The 17,343-nt window shown below is 34.7% G+C and overlaps 1 protein-coding gene across 10 annotated transcripts in view; it reads left to right on the top strand.

The window, feature by feature from the left end:
• The window catches only part of Cobll1 (cordon-bleu WH2 repeat protein like 1), a 154,239-nt gene that overhangs the window by 113,841 nt on the left and 23,055 nt on the right, over positions 1-17,343 (top strand). For all 10 annotated transcript variants that reach the window (XM_040294398.2, XM_078017504.1, XM_078017502.1 and 7 more), the window contains 2 exons: positions 1,100-1,197; positions 1,302-1,538. In XM_040294398.2, coding sequence (XP_040150332.2) covers positions 1,100-1,197; positions 1,302-1,538 — 335 coding nt within the window. The remainder of the gene's footprint in view (positions 1-1,099; positions 1,198-1,301; positions 1,539-17,343) is intronic.

Here is a 17,343-nt window from a genome sequence, read left to right as displayed (position 1 = left end):
ATCAATGAATCTGTCTGGTTCTTTTACTGTTTTGTTGGGAAACTCTTTATTACTGCTTCAATCTCATTGCTTATTATTGATCTACTTAGATTTTTTTATGTCCTATTGGTTTGATTGTGGTGGGTCATCTGGGCCCAGAAATTTGTTCATTTCTTCTGGATTTTCCAGTGTATTGGTGTGTAGTTTTACTCAATATTCCTAATGATCCTATGAATTTCAGTGCTATGTGTCATATTATCCTTTTTTCATCTATTTATTTGTTTGGGTTTTCTTTCTTTCTTTCTTTTGGTTTAGCTAAGTTTTTATCAGTTTTGTTTATCTTTTCAAAGAACCAACTTTTAGTTTCATTGATCCTTTCTATTGTTTTTAATCTCAATTTCATTTATTTATATATTCATTATATTTATTCATTTATTTCCTGTTATGATATTTATGATTTGTTTCCTGCTACTGATTTTGGATTTGGTTTGCTCCAGTTTTTCTAATGCCCTGAGAAATATCATTAGATTATTTGTGGTTGCTGTGGTGATTTTTTTAATGTATGTACTCATAGTTAATAAATTACATCTTAATACTGCTTTCATTATACTTCTGAAATGTTGGTAATTATGCCATCCTGGCTGAGTCATATAGAATTGAGTGTATGTCTTAGTTGTGATTATTGATTCTGAGTATATCTTAGTTTAAGTTTCCTATGTTGTGAAACAGGAATATTTGGTTCTTTGAGAATTTGATAAAAGTAGTCCTGAGTGATTCATTTCAGATTATAATGGCAACTTTTATTACTACTTAAGTTTTTATTTATTTTTAAAGTTTTTGGTACTGGGGATTGAACCTAGGAGTGCTTTACCACTGAGTTACCTTCCCAATTACCCCCTCATTTTTTTTTTAATTTTTGAGATGATTTTGCTTAGTTGCTGAAAGTGGCCTTAAACTTGTGATCCTTTTATCTCAGCCTCCTGAGTTGCTGGGATTCTACGCATATACCTCCATGCCTAGCATGTTAGATAAGGTTTTAGAGGGAAAGTAAGAAAAGAAAAACTTGGAAGTGAACATTCAACTCTCTGTACCAAAGTAAGATGACTTTCTTCTTTTTTAGAGTCCTGCCAATTATCACAAAACCTGGACATTATGAAGGAAAAAGAAAATAAAGGATTTTTTAGTTTTTTTCAACGTAATAAGAAAAAGCGGGAGCAAGTAAGTATTTTCTTATGCAATATCTTAAAGAGTCTTCAAATCTTGTATAAAATAAGTGGTTTTTATCTTGAAATTGTATATAGACATTGTCTTTTTCTTATTAGACTGCAAGTGCTCCTGCAACCCCTCTAGTAAATAAGCACCGCCCAACTTTTACAAGGTCCAATACTATTTCCAAACCATATGTTTCAAACACCCTGCCATCGGATGCACCCAAGAAGAGGCGTGCTCCATTGCCTCCAATGCCAGCATCTCAGAGTGCCCCTCAGGACCTTACAAACATCCAGGAGAGGCCAGCTTCTTGTGTGGTGAAATCCACAAGTGTGGAGGAGACTGATAAGGTGAGTAGGTCTGTTTTCTTTTACAGGATGAGACAAGGTTACCTAACTTGTCTTTTTTCACATAGATCCCCAAGAAAGTTAACAGTTATTAATATATAATAACATGAATAAGTACTTAACTAAAATTGGTACTTGGAAAAGATTATATGTAGTTTGATGCAATGAAGAATAAGTTGCTATTTTAAGGAGCTTTTTTTTTTCAAGCAAATAGCTGGTCTATAAACATTAAGTCTTAATGCATATAATACAGATGAAAATGCTTATTTTCAAATGAAAATGTTTTTAAACAACAGTCTTTGTGCTAATTCATGGGCTTCTAAATTGTATATCTTCTTGACCTAATTTTGAGATTCTGCAGAGGAAATACTGGTGTCTACCTATAATCAATACTCTATTTTTCAAAATGAGCCTTTTAATAGAACATACTGTGATTACCTTTATGTGTTCTTATGTTCAAAGCATTGTTCTGTGTATACCTTTTCCTTTAAGCTTTATTTTTATTATTATTCCTTTTTATTGTCTTATTTTTATTCCCCTATTATTATTGGTTCCCTTTAATCCTAAATTTGGGAATCTATTAACAAATAACATTTTATGACTAAGCAATCTGTACATTCTGTAGGCGAATTTTCAAGTAAATGTGATTGAACATAAGATGATGTATTATGTTGCTTGTAATCACACAATGATTTAAATGACTTTGAGAGCAATTTTTATTTCGAAGTATTCAAGACAACAGGTGGTCTTCTCATATCTGGTTGAAGGATTTTATTTCCTCCTCAGAAGTTTAGTAAATTCTAGCCTCAAGAAATGAACTCTTCCCATGCACCTAATATGCGTTTGGGTACTTTCTTAATTAAAAAACCCCAGCAACTTGATTATAGTTTTTTGTAAACTATCATGTGTGTCTTTAGGCATAGGAATTTGAATAGAAACACATCTTTAAAGAAATGCTTAATGAAGTTGTTACTTAGAAAATCAACTCTCTTATTTCTATTAAGACTTGTCTAATTTAATGTTTGTGGTATAAAATCTCATAAATCAGGATTTTTTTTTCCTACGATGGAGTCATTTTTCTGACAAAGTTTTCCAGGGTTACAGCTTGGTAGTTGAGTGAAGCTTTGCAAAAGAGGTGATCGTTGAGTTTAGTCTTAAAATGAGTGTGGGAGTCCAACAGTCAGGTTGAGGACCCTGTCCAGAGATTTGGATCCTGAATACAATGGCTTGCCTGGGTGTGTGCAAGGAACAGATGGAACCAGCAAGGAAATCTAGAACCAAGTCAGGGTCAAAGACTTCATTTTGTGCTTGTAGCTCCTTTGCATTTCTTCATAGCAAAAAGCATTTTGAGGATTTTTTTTATACTTGTATTTACCCTAAAATTACATCCTAAGTGTGTAAATTATTATACTCTCAAGTAGTTACCAAAGCATCTTTTTCTGTATATAGAAATCATCATAGCCCCTGCTTATAAATCTTTCTTCTGGATATCCTCATTCAATCCATTCCAGTGAACTTCCTTTGTACTTGGATCCCCAGGAGGTCTAGGTTGTCTCTTAAAATTCTGGACTGTGCTACCAGTGACCTCACTGAAAGTTATTTCTTTTGATTCTCGCCCTATGCTCTATGACCACTTGGTGCCCTGTGTTAAGTAATCTTTTTTTAGTATGTTGCCTTTGGCAAACTACACATCTTTATATAATTTTCTAATTATTTTTTCTTTTGATCTGGACATCTGGATAGTTCTTTGATGTATTGTTCAGCAGAACCCAGAATTATTTGTTTTTCCCTAGAGAAGCTGAAGAACCATTTTTTATTTATTCATTACAAAAGTGCATGTATGCAAACACATGACTCTTGGTTGCCTAGGCATCTTAGTGCCTTTTCCTTACATTCCTGGCCATATTTGATGTGAATAGCCACCCTTTGGTCCTGATTTTTCTATCTTCTGCTGCATCTCACTGTGTACCTTAATACCTTGCACAGATCCAGGAGGAGTTAGTTTTTTGTTTGTTTTGTTTTGTTTTTTAAATGGGGATTGAACCAGTGATGCTTTATCACTGAGCAACATCAAAAGCCCTTTTATTTTTAATTTTGAGACAGAGTCTCACTAAGTTGTTGAGGCTGGCTTTGGGCTTGCAATCTTCCTGCCTGAGTCCCTGGGATTACAGGTGTATACCATGGTACCCTGCTAGGAACCAACTTCTTATACTTTAATCCCGTTCTATTTTTATTTTCCTTGCTGTCACTCTTTCACCCATTGTCTGAATTGGAGATACCTGAATTCATGGTTCACTATGTTCACTCTACTTTTTAAGAGGCAGCACATCTGTTCTTTTGTTAAATCCATGGGCTGATAATTTTCACTATGTGATTTTAATAGTGTCCCCCTATGTCCAGGTCCTAAATAAATGAAGTCATATTTAAAACTAGTGTTTTGTGGATGTACTTATGGGTGTAGAGATGTGAGCATCTTGATTTTAAGTTAGACCCAAGTCCACTTGAGTATGCCAATGATGAGTCCAGAGAGAAGGCACTTAAGGTGAAGACAAGGTAGAGATGGTGTCATGCTGCTGCATGCAGCTAAGGAGCACCAGCAGCCAGCAGAAGCCACAGGATCATAGCCTTTCCAGCACCTTGATTTCGGATTTCTGGCCTTCCAAACCATGAAAGAACAACTTTGGGTTGATCTAAGCTACTCAGTCATGGTAATTTGTTATAGCAGTTCTAGGAAACCAATCTATCAGTAACTCCAATTGTAACTCCAATCCTGGTATTCTTCTGGTTGTACCTTGAACTCACTGTTACTTAGTGACTCATTATACCTGTAAACCAGCATATTTAAAACCAAAATCATTTTTTCCCTCCTAGACTGAAAAGCTAAAGATCATCTTTGACTTTTTTTCTTATTCTTTCATATCTACTTAGAAACTAATTCTTCACATAGTCACCCTTCATAATGTCTTCCATTTCCTTTGCTGAAGTCATTCCTAGGAAAATCTAGGCAGACTAAGGTGAGAAATAGCATTGAACTTGTCCTCAGGGATGCTCTATGGAGCACGCTGCCACATTTCTTTTTGTTAATTATCACTTCCCAGTTCAGAAACCTCAGTTTGCTGTGATTGATTTTCTGGGTCTCAAGTTTCTTTACAGACTGATCATAACTTTTAAACCCTTAATCCTCGTCATTTCCAGGATGCTTTTAACTCTGACCACAAGATTTGACTTATTGTCTCATGTGAAATCCTGCTTCCTTTCCTTTCATAATTGAATGGCCCTATTGCACTTACAAAAGAGCATGTATGCACACACATGAATTCTTGGTTGCCTAGGCATCTCAGTGCCTTTTCCTTACATTCATTCCTACTATCCCATTCAGTGGATCCTGTTTTTTTTTTTTAACTTAATGAAGATTTTTTTTTCAGTTTTTAGTATAGAATACTTTTTACTTTCTCTTAACATGTCTCCCTTGTGCCTTTTTATATTTTATGTATATGTTTAGGTAGTATATTCATATATTATATAATGCTAACGATAAAAAGGGGAATACAGTGAAAATCATCCTTTTCTGCTTTGTCCTCAACTAAATTCTTATGCCCAAGGGCAACCAATATTGACAGTTCAAGTCCCTTTCAAGAGATAATGTATGCACATTCAAATCAATACTCATACTACCTATTGTTCTTTTCCCATGGTCATGTGCTACCTATACCATGTTATTCATTACTTTTGGTACTTAATGATTCGTTTTGGATATCCTTATTAGAACATAAAGGGCTTCCCTTGTTTAAAGATTGAATTGGATATAACAGGATTTACTTACCCTGTCATCTAGAGATAAATATTAGGGTTAAATTGTTATTATTTAAAACTTAAAGCTCTGTTAAATTTTCCTTTTGTCCTCTCCCAGCTATAGGGCAGGAATTGTATTCTGCAGCAAAATCCTATAACACTGTAGATATTCAAGAGAATTGGTGGTATAGTACAGAGAATTGATAAACATTAATAAGTAGAGCTTCCACATATCCAAGTATATTATATACAATGAGAATTTGTCATATCACAAAATTTTAGTATTTATTTCATTTTTGTATTTGGTGAATTTTCTGAAACACTTGGATACCATAGGTTGCTTATATTTAGTTTTATAGTAACTGGACGATATGGCTTTTAGCAATGTTTTCTTAAGCTTTTATAGAAAATTCAGAATTTTGACAACCTTATATTTAAAAATCAAGAATGAACAGCTAAAACATTGTATTATATATTACACTGTGCATACAAATATAAGTAACCACTGGATTACATTACTTATATACAAACATTCAGAAAATTCAGCAAAGCATATCAATTACTTAGATTATTGATTACTTGCTAAGGCTGGTCTTGAACTTGCAATCCTCCTGCCTCAGCCTCCTGAGTTACTGGGATTACAGATGCCACCACTTCTGGCTGAACTTTGAATTTTAACAAGTCACTATTTTATGTGATTGAAAGTATAGGCATGTTGGGGAAAATGTAAGTGGAAGAAAAAAATTTTGTACAAATCTGTTCTTAAGTATGCAAAGAATTTTAGATACACTTATATCCTATGATTGTCAAGGTGTGATGCAAACTAAACCACAAGGGTGCGCTGTTTAACAGAAGTACAGTGTTGTAATCTTTTCCATTTTTTTTCTTCCAATCTATACTAAAGCAGAAAGAAAATATTGGAAATATTTACGTTATATTAGAAATACAAATGCTTACTTTGTATGAGTAAAGTGACAGAAAATAGAGTAAGAGAAATGAATATCAGTAATGCCTGACAGTGATTTATAATTAGTAGTTTTATCCATTTTGAGCTTTGAGTTCATTTTAGTGTTCTTTTAAAGTCACTAATACTATGTTTGCCACAGTCAAGGCTTACCAATAAGTTAGTTCATCTGTATCTTGAAAAAAATTGTCAAACACATCTCTTTTATATTTTCTTTGGCTGCCTGTATTTAATAATTTTCCTAATTCCTCTAAGACATTTCTCAATATTGGCAAATTAGGATATTTGGATTGTGTTTTTGGAACTTATACTGAAATTATTCACATTACAGGCTGTTGATTTTCTGAGCTGATTTTGACAACTGATTGTGCAATTTCCAAAGAGGATTCATAAAAGATTAAAATTAGTAAGATAGTCTAAATTTTTCTTGGAATAGTTCTGTACCTAAAATTTTCCCCATTTAAGAATGTATTTTATAGAATACATATTTTACTGTCAATTTCATGTCCTTAAATTTTTCTGTACTTTTTCTCTCATTATTTCAGGCTTCATGTCATTTTCCCTATAAAGGTGGATATATTCCTATCTACAAAAATGTTCATTTGAAAAGAAGAACCTTCCAATTAGAATTTTTCTGGCAGTTTTTAATGAAACTTTTGGAGCATTTTGTGGTTCTAATGATTCAAAATGTCATTTCTGGGATCTATGTGTATACAACAGCCATCAGCTTTTCCACTGACCACTAACATGATATGCCATTTTCTTGGGATATTGAGTTGTGGCTGAAAACACAGTCGAAATAATCTCTAGTGGATATTTCATTTTGTCTCCTTTTGCATTCTGCCACAAACACTCAAAAGATTGAGCAATTGAGACTTTTTGCCATCTAGTATTATGCAAGTGAAATTTAATACCTAGAGTATTCATTTTTAATAAGTGACTTAATTTTTTAAAATATGTGCTGTCTTCATCTTTTACTCACTTTTATACCAATGGCTTACAAGCAGATGATGTATCTGCTTGTATAAGTAGGTATATATTTGTTTTCATTTTACTTAGTTGATTTTAATCCTACTTCTTTTCAGTAGAGTAATTAAGGCTGTACTCTTCTATATGTAAAGTTTGTATTTGTAATCTTTAAGAAATATATCGTTTTTTTTTTAATCCAGATCATCGGGTAACATTTTATTTTCCCCTCCACTCTCCTCTTATCATATAGAAAGTGGACCATACATATCATTCTACAATTGCCTAGGAACAGTGGTTACCATGGTGTTTGCAGTTTGATACATGGAATACAGCTGTCTGTACTTCCAAAAATATGACTGGTTTCAGTAGAGAAATGCACTGGCACAATTTAAAGCATATTTTGTCATTGTGGTTTTCATAAGGTTCATTTCAAGGGTCACAATAACAAAAGCAGTGGTGGTGAATGCTTATATATTGACTATTAATATTCCAGATCAAGTTTAAAGAATATTACCCAGTTAATCTCCACAATAACCCTCTGTATCACTACTTTTTAGTTTTCTGCCCATTTTACTTCTGACCAAAAAGTAAAAAACTATGCTCATTATAAAGTTAAATTTTATTTTTTTTTTCATTTTTTTTTTACTTTTTTTTTTATTGATTGTTCAAAACATTACAGAGCTCAAGACATATCATCTTTCATACATTCGACTCAATTGGGTTTTGAACTCCCCAAATACATAATACAGACTCACTTCTGTTACATACTCACATTTTTACATAATGGCATATTAGTGACTGTTGTATTCTGCTACCTTTCCTATCCCCTACTATCCCCCCTCCCCTCCCCTCCCCTCCAATCTTCCCTCTCTACCTCCTCTACTGTTGTTCAATTCTCTCCCCTTTTTTTCCCCCCACCCCCTTGCCCCTCATAACCTCTTATAATTTTGTGTATCACTGAAGGTCTCCTACCATTTCCATATGTTTTCCCTTCTCTCTTCCTTTCTCTCCGCCCATTCGTCTTAGTTTACTGGTAGTCTTTTCCTCATGCTCTTCCTTCCTGTTCTATTCTTAGTGGCTCTCTTTATATCAAAGAAGACATTTGACATTTGTTTTTTAAGGCTTGGCTAGCTTCACTTAGCATAATCTGCTCTAATGCCATCCATTTCCCTGCAAATTCTATGATTTTGTCGTTTCTTAGTGCTGCATAATACTCCATTGTGTATAGCTGCCACAATTTTTTTATCCACTCATCTATTGAAGGGCATCTAGGTTGGTTCCACAGTCTAGCTATTGTGAATTGTGCTGCTATAATCATTGATGTGGCCGTATCCGTATAGTGTGCTCTTTTAAGGTCCTCAGGGAATAGTCCAAGAAGGGCAATAGCTGGGTCAAATGGTGGATCCATTCCCAGCTTTCCCAGGAATCTCCATACTGCTTTCCAAATTGGCCTCACTATTTTGCAGTCCCACCAGCAGTGAACAAGTGTGCCCTTTTCCCCACATCCTCGCCAACACTTATTGTTGTTTGACTTCATAATGGCTGCCAATCTTACAGGAGTGAAATGGTATCTTAGGGTGGTTTTGATTTGCATTTCTCTGATTGCTAGAGATGGTGAGCATTTTCTCATGTGCTTGTGGATTGATTGTATGTCCTCCTCTGAGAAGTGTCTGTTCAGGTCCTTTGCCCATTTGTTGATTGGATTATTTGTTATCTTATTGTTTAATTTTTTGAGTTCTTTGTACATTCTGGATATTAGGGCTCTATCTGAGGTGTGAGGGGTAAAAATTTGTTCCCAGGATGTAGGCTCTCTATTTACCTCTTTTACTGTTTCTCTTGCTGAGAAAAAACTTTTTAGTTTAAGTAGGTCCCATTTGTTTATTCTTGTTATTAACTCTTGGGCTACGGGCGTTCTATTAAGGAATTTGGAGCCCGACCCCACAATATGTAGATCATAGCCAACTTTTCCTTCTATCAGACGCAGTGTCTCTGTTTTTATATCTAGCTCCTTAATCCATTTTGAGTTAACTTTTGTGGCTGGCGAGAGAAAGGGATTCAATTTCATTTTGTTGCATATGGATTTCCAATTTTCCCAACACCATTTGTTGAAGATGCTATCCTTCCTCCATTGCATGTTTTTAGCCCCTTTATCAAATATAAGATAGTTGTAACTTTGTGGATTAGTCTCTGTGTCCTCTATTCTGTACCATTGGTCCACCTGCCTGTTTTGGTACCAGTACCATGCTGTTTTTGTTACTATTGCTTTGTAGTACAGTTTGAGCTCTGGTATCGCTATACCTCCAGATTCACACTTCCTGCTTAGAATTGCTTTTGCTATTCTGGGTCTTTTGTTTTTCCATATGAATTTCATGATTGCTTTATCTATTTCTACAAGAAATGTCTTTGGGATTCTGATTGGCATCGCATTAAACCTGTAGAGAACTTTGGGTAATATCGCCATTTTGATGATGTTAGTTCTGCCTATTCATGAACAGGGTACATTTTTCCATCTTCTGAGATCTTCTTCTATCTCTCTCTTTAGGGTTCTGTAGTTTTCATTGTATAAATCTTTCACCTCTTTTGTTAGGTTGATTCCCAAGTATCTTATTTTCTTTGAGGATATTGTGAATGGAGTGGTTTTCCTTATTTCCATTTTAGAGGTTTTGTTGCTGATATACAGGAATGCCTTTGATTTGTGCGTGTTGATTTTATATCCTGCCACTTTGCTGAATTCATTTATTAACTCTAGCAGCTTCTTTGTAGATCCTTTTGGGTCTGTTAAGTAAATTATCATGTCATCTGCAAATAGCGATAATTTAATTTCTTCTTTTCCTATTTTTATGCCTTTAATTTCTTTTGTCTGTCTAATTGCTCTGGCTAGTACTTCGAGAACTAAATTGAATAGAAGTGGTGATAGAGGACATCCCTGTCTTGTTCCAGATTTTAGAGGGAATGCCTTCAGTTTTTCTCCGTTTAGGATGATGCTAGCCTGAGGTTTAGCATATATAGCTTTTACAATGTTGAGGTAAGTTCCTGATATCCCTAGTTTTTCTAATGTTTTCAACATAAAGGGATGTTGTATTTTGTCAAATGCTTTTTCTGCATCTATCGAGATGATCATATGGTTCTGGTCTTTAAGCCTATTGATGTGGATAAAGTTAAATTTTAAATGAAAATATTATTCAAAGAACAATGAGTTGTGGGATTAATGTGGATTTCTCTTCCTTATCTATTAATATGCAAAAATGTTGTATCTCTCTAAAATTGCACACGATATTCATAAAACCATATTGAAAATCATCAGTGTTAGGAGGCTTTCTTGACCAGTCCTTGTGGTTCGAAGTTTGCTTAGCCTGTCTGCCATGGTGTATTTTGTACCTCATGGAGAGATTCACCTTTTAGTGGTAATCGGTTTGTGATAACAGAACCCAGGGCAGAGAGAAGCGGGTGTCTTTCCTAGAACCATGGTGATAAGCTTATAGAGGTGAGGCACCGTCTGGAATGAAGCCAGCTATACATCTTTGGTGCATTTTTTGGAATCGACTGAATTGGCCTCAGTTTGTTTAACTGTAGGTGTTTCATTCCCCTACCCTGTCCCTAGAAACATTTCTGCTAAGATGATAACAGAGGACTAGAGTTACCATCATTCCCTATCTTTAAGCTTAATCATGGGCTCTGCACTCTTCTGGTTCATCCTGTCTTTTCCCCACAAGATATACTATTGAGAGAGGCCCTCATCTTTGGGCTTTAACAAAATGTTATAAGCAAAGGATTCTCAATAACAAGAATTGGTTGTATGCTATCTCAGAAAATTGTAGGGCTTATGAAATGAAAATGCATGTTGCTTCAAGAGAAGTATAAAAACATTTTCAGGTCATAACACAAGTTGTAAAATTTGTAAATTTTTTCTTGTTTGCATAGAGAAGGGCTGGAAAAAGAAGTATATTGTTGCAGAACAGGAATTGACGTGGTTTGGAGAATGGTTACATTCTATTCTTGGGCCTATGATTTTTTTTTTTTTTGTCCTTGTCATTTTTTTTCCCCATCATCATCATCTTTATTGAACTTCTGTGTGGCTTGGTTTTCTCCTCTGTAGAATAAGGTTTTGTAACTATGTTCATCAAAGTGTCTTTCAGCTCTAGTATTGTAAAATTATTTTAATCCTTTTATTGTCTATTAAAATTGGACGAAAGGGCTTTGTTGTGGGAAGCTTTGATCAGTGGTAATGGGATGGTGATGCCGACTTCAACTCTGTGAGGATTTATGAAACCTAAACTACAAAAGCAACTTAAGACATTGAATAATGGACATCTTTCTCCCTGGACTCCTGAAGCAGCACATGGGTATCACTAAAAAGTGCTCAAAGACTTAGTTTCATGAAGATGTGTTCAAGTTAATGAAGTTGCTAAGATATTCAAGTTCATTAACTCAATAAAATATTTCATACTATCTCATAGTATTTACTAGGAATATATAAGCTGGAGAAGAATAATGTTGATCTGTCCCTTAAAAATATATATATATAAATTATATATATATATATAATTTATGATAATTTTACAGGATTTCTTAGGTTCTCTCTATTTACCCCACTCCTCCCCACATGTGAAAATAATATTGTAAACAGATAATAAAAAAAACTCCTAATAGATATATTAAATAACATTATTAAAATTAGGCTACTGGTTATATCCCTTAATTCAGTTTTTTCTTTTTGTGTTTTTTAACTCTTATCTAGAATGCATTGATTCCAGTGACCCACATCTTATGATTCACCTAATGATTAATAAGTGACCTAGTAACTAGTGCAAAGCTAGTCCTCAGAGCTAGTCATCAGTCTTTTGAAGACTATTTAATTCTGTTTTCAGCTTTTATTTAGTTTCATTTGAACCAGTGAATTTTGATTTGGATGAGAATTATGGGACATTAACTATCTGGCCTGGTTTTAAACCTGACATTGCCCTTTTTGCTAGAGGATTCTCTTTTTCCTTGTAATGTTTCCCTTTTCACAGAGCACAAAGTTTGGTGATGTGTGTTTCTATTACAGGTGCAGTGGTCACTAATGGCAGACAGACTTATCAGTAGCTTTAACTAAAGTAAATAATTGAATATCTCTAATGATTAACCATAGCAGTTTCTCCTGGTAAATAGAAACCAGTTTTCTCATATTGTAAACCCTTTAGACTTAAAATAATTAAATCTCAACCACTGTTAAAATATATATATGTGTATATACACACACACACACACACACACACACACACACACACACACACACATATATATATATATATATAATTTGACCAAAGGAAATGTATCCTGGTTGTAAAAGATAAATATTTATAAGCAATTCTTTATTTAATTCTTCATGTAAACTTCGCCTGTTAGATTGTTCAAATTTATATACTCTAATGCATATTCATGTACTCATCACCAGCATTTAACAAATTAGTGTTAAATATTTAACTTTTATTAAAGTCCTTCATGGTATGATGAAATAACTTGAAGTGATTAAAGGTAGCGAATTTTAGAACAGTGAATTTGGCTTATGCAGTGGACTAAGCACAGGTTCCTGAACATTGAACACTGTTGGGTTTTAAGATTGATCATAACTGAGATTGATTCCAGTAGGACTTCCACTGCCACTGTCACCAAAAAGAAAGACAGTCTTAAGTACCTCCTTTTTTTTATATCCATGCTTTTCACTTTAACCTTAATAACTATCATGTTTTTATTTTGTTTATGGAATACATTCACATGCTTTAAAACAGAGATGTCATGTAATAACAGCTGATATATATGGAACATGTACTGTGTACTAGGCACCATTTTATATATGATGTGGATCATTTAAGGATCACAGCACCTTTTAACATAGATATGGTTACTTTTTATAGATGAGGAGACTGAAGGTCACAGAGACAGTAAATGGCAAGTTTCCTGGTTCTGCCCCTAGTGTTGACCCCGTAGCTCATTTTGGCCATCACCATTATGGTGGGCTATCTTCCAACATGAAAAACTTCTATGACCTCCCTCTGGTTTAAACAGATTCCCATTCAGCACACTAGGTGATTGAATTCTGATCAGTGCAAAAGTAGGGTTACTCGGAGACTATTGGGAGCACATCCTAAAGGACACAGGAGAATACATTCTAAATGGAAACTGTGTATTACTGTGGTACTTTAGGAAGTCTACTTTCTAGCTGTAAGTATTCCTGTGTTTGGAGCCTTTCCAATCTTTTGTTTTAGGATATATATACAGTATACATATCTGAGTACACACCAGCTTTCTTGGCTATAGTCTAACCAAGAAATACTTAAGTGTTCTAATGTAAATACTCCTCCATCTTTTCCTGCAGACTTTCACCCAAGAGAAGGATATGTTTAGTAGATACAAAACATCTTTTCCTCAAAGACCAAGTACTACTCCAGGTCGTCTTAGTAGTGATATTTTAGTCAATCCCAAAAAACTTCAAATTTGACTTTTAGTAACTTTTTTTGGCTGTTATCTTAGCTGACTGAAGCTCTTTTCTGAGAGTCTCTTTATAAAAACAACTAACCTCTTTTGTATCTCATAGGATGACTAAAAATATAAAGCTATTTCTTAAATGCCATTACTGGTATTACATCACAAAATTTACATTTCTCTTATTAATCTTGTGTTGATTATCTAAACTCAATTCTTATTAATTCAGAACTCCTGCTTTTGGATCATCTTATACCAATTGTTACATTTATATATTGTCTCTTAGCAAGTTTTCACTATTAATCATAGGATGGAATCTAGTTATGACAGGCACAAGTTCTACCTCTTATCAATTAGTAAGAATCATGTCTCTCCTAATGTCCTTGTTCTGAGGGTCTGTGGTTCAAACTGCAACTCTAGAAATGTATACCCATTTACATCAGTGTTTTGTAGAATGATTATATTATATATGCTTCCCAAGGTATCCAGGGCTTTGCATTCCCTCAATTGTCTTCATAAATGCTATTTACTTATTTTGACAAGTTTTAAATTCCTTGTGAATAGAAATATACATATTCTGTACAAAAATGCTAGCTTATTTTAGGATCTCCAGACTGATAAATATATGAATATGTGGGTATTCTGTCTGAGTTATGGATGGGTTCACATGAATTTGTGAGTATAAAAATTCCTCTTTTTAAAATTTCTATGCTGTCTGCTTTACTGTATTATGAAACTCTTTAGCTCTTACACACTATTGTCTGTGAAGTTCATATCATGACTGCTTTTAGCATGTAATAGGTGAGATCCATAAGTGACAGTAATTGAGAATATGGACTAAGATGGAAGTATTTTTATTATATACCTCATGAAAGCAATCAGTTTAAACATGAGAAACATGAAACTAAGGAGGAAAATCAAAGATGTCATTACTTGGTTGTGCTCTTACCGCATTGCTACTAATAAACCAGGTCTGCAGTGAGAGTGATTCTTGAATAAGGCTATACTGAAGTCAGTTTCTCAAGAAATAACAACTTTTGATTTTTAGACAAATATTTTTAAATGTTCTTTTAGCATTTAACCATCTCCTTGAGTTTCTCTGAATTTGCTAATATTATGAGAGATCAAGTAAAAGTTTCAGACCACAGAGGCATTATAATCTACTCAAATCAATATTTACTGCTAATTCCTCACTATGTTTCTTTATCAGCTGTTTATTACTGAGGATCCTTCTCTTGAATTATTTCGGAGGTCTGTTGGGGATCCATCCCATGACCTCCTGGGGTGGGGGGAATGATCACTATAGTTAATCAGAATTGACTTTAGTGACTCAGAATCAAAATCTGAATTTGAGTGGCAGATTTTCTTTTCTTGCTAGATTATTGAAAGTCTGAGTTCTGAAGAAGGAACAGCGCAATATGATGGCAAGGGCTAGCTGTAACTATATACCAACTAATATGGTAGAAGTTTAATATTTTGTGGGATGGTGAGATCACCAGCCACCTTGTCTCTCCTTCCTTAAGAGAAATGATGAATGAGGGGTTTGTATAGTATAGCATCTGCCATGTGGGCTTGTGTTTCTATCCCTGTAGTGATCCATCGCTGTCTTCAGTATCTCACACAGTTGGCAGTGATGATGGCTTTTAAATCATTTTTTTTTCTTTTGGGACAGGTTTTTTTTCCCCTCTGGCAGAAGTATTAGAAAGTTATGAAATAGCATATTTGTCAATTTTTTCTGGATTTGTAGCAAAGCACAAAGACAGAAAACTTCTTATGTATTGGATTATTTTGCTTGGATGTACTTACATGGTCCTGTAAGATTGGAATGACCCAAATGTACACAAACATCTAGTCCAAGTTTATCAAAACTTCTTACCCATGAAGAAGAGAATATAGAATTCATTTTCCACTCACTTAAATATTTATTGAGAAACTTCTGTGTGCCAAACAATTGTTCTAGAATTATAGCAATGAGCAAAATAGGAAAAGAAGTTCCTTCCCTTACAGCCAATTCCAGTGGAAGCAGATAATAAATCATAAATAAGCCAAAAGCTGTTAAAATAGTAGAAAATAAAGTTTGGAAATGGGATAGAAACTTTTGGAGTCAGGGAGGAAGGCATTGTAAGGTGACATGTGAGAAATAACCAGAAAGAAATGAGGGAGGAAGACATTAAGCTATCAGAAGGAAGAATATTCTAGGTACAGGAACAGCCAGGGTAGCACCCCAGGAACTCTCCAGGCATACATGAGAGGCAGCAAAAAGGCCAGTGTGACTGGAGTGAGCTGTTCTGTCCTTGCAGATGGTCAGAGACATCTAGGAACCAGGTCATCAATTAAAAGGACTTAGATTTTCTGTGATAATTGGGAAAATACTAGAAGGTTTGAAACAAAACATCCTAAAGTGACTTACACACTTTAACAGGATCCTTTTTTTCTGCTATGTTGAGAAAAGATAGTAGGCATGTAGCGTAGAAGTAGAGCCCTGTTAGAGTGTTGTCAATGATTCAGACTCTGGTAGAAGTCAAGCTGATGCTGGGTGTCTTTTAAGTGAGGAGCCAACAGGGTAGACTTGTTATGGATGATGAGAGAGGAGATGACAGCAAACAGAAGGATGACTTGTTTTTTTGCTGAGATAAAGACCATGAGAAGTATAGAGATTGGGGTAGAAGGAAGAGAAGGAATGACTGCCAAGATTTCAGTTTTAGACGTGCTAAGTTGAAGTGGCCTTGATGTGGAGACCAAAACAGGTCATTGGATGGAGTAGACATGGGTTTACAATCATCAGCATGTATATAAAACTTAAAGGTAACAAATCATCAAGAGAGTGTGAGTATAGATATTAACAAGAATATGGCCAGAGTTCTGGTGACACCAATGTTGGTCAGAAGATTAAAAGTAATGAACCAAGAAAGCAGAGCAGCCAGAGTATGGATCTGTTGAGAGTGAGAAATGTGGTGTTCTGGGTAAGAAAAAGCACTACAGAAGGAAGGTCATGTGTGTTTATTGCTGCTAACAGATCCAAAAAAAAAAAAAATGAGTTCTGAGAAATGACTACTGATTTATTTGTGGTCAAGGTCATTGGTGATTTTGATAGGAAAAGTGTTAATGGGTCAAGGGTTGGTAAAAGTTTAATTGGGAAACTCAAATGGGAAAAGAGAAATTGTGGAAATAAACTATGAACAACTCTAAGTTTTGTTATAAGTGAAAGAGCAAAGATGGCGTGGCAGTTGGCCAGGAGGCATCAATCTGCCTGAGGAGGCAGGATAGTCCTAGGGTCTGCAGACATTCACCTGCCAGGAATGTGAGCAGTAGCCATTTGTAGTCTGTGACCTCAAAGACCTTATCTTGGGTAAATATAAATTCTTGAAACATTTTCCACTGATACACTGGTGCTAATAAGAAATAGATTAACCAAGCCAGCTATTAGTGTACCAGTACTCTTCCCCTTTTTAACCCTTACTTTACATTCAATAATTTCTCTGATTCTTCTGTAAAAGTTAGTTTTTAACTGTATTTCTCAAAAGCCTTCTACATTTCAATTTGTTATTTTCATATTTGTCCCCTGTCCTAGTCTAAGTTAGTTGATGAGGGCCATATTTTAGTTTTCCTTATATTTTA

Source organism: Ictidomys tridecemlineatus, chromosome 7 (genome assembly GCF_052094955.1).
Source record: "Ictidomys tridecemlineatus isolate mIctTri1 chromosome 7, mIctTri1.hap1, whole genome shotgun sequence".
Classification (NCBI taxonomy): domain Eukaryota; kingdom Metazoa; phylum Chordata; class Mammalia; order Rodentia; family Sciuridae; genus Ictidomys; species Ictidomys tridecemlineatus.
The sequence above is the reverse complement of the archived record's forward strand: the minus strand, read 5'-3'. Positions and strand labels throughout refer to the sequence as shown.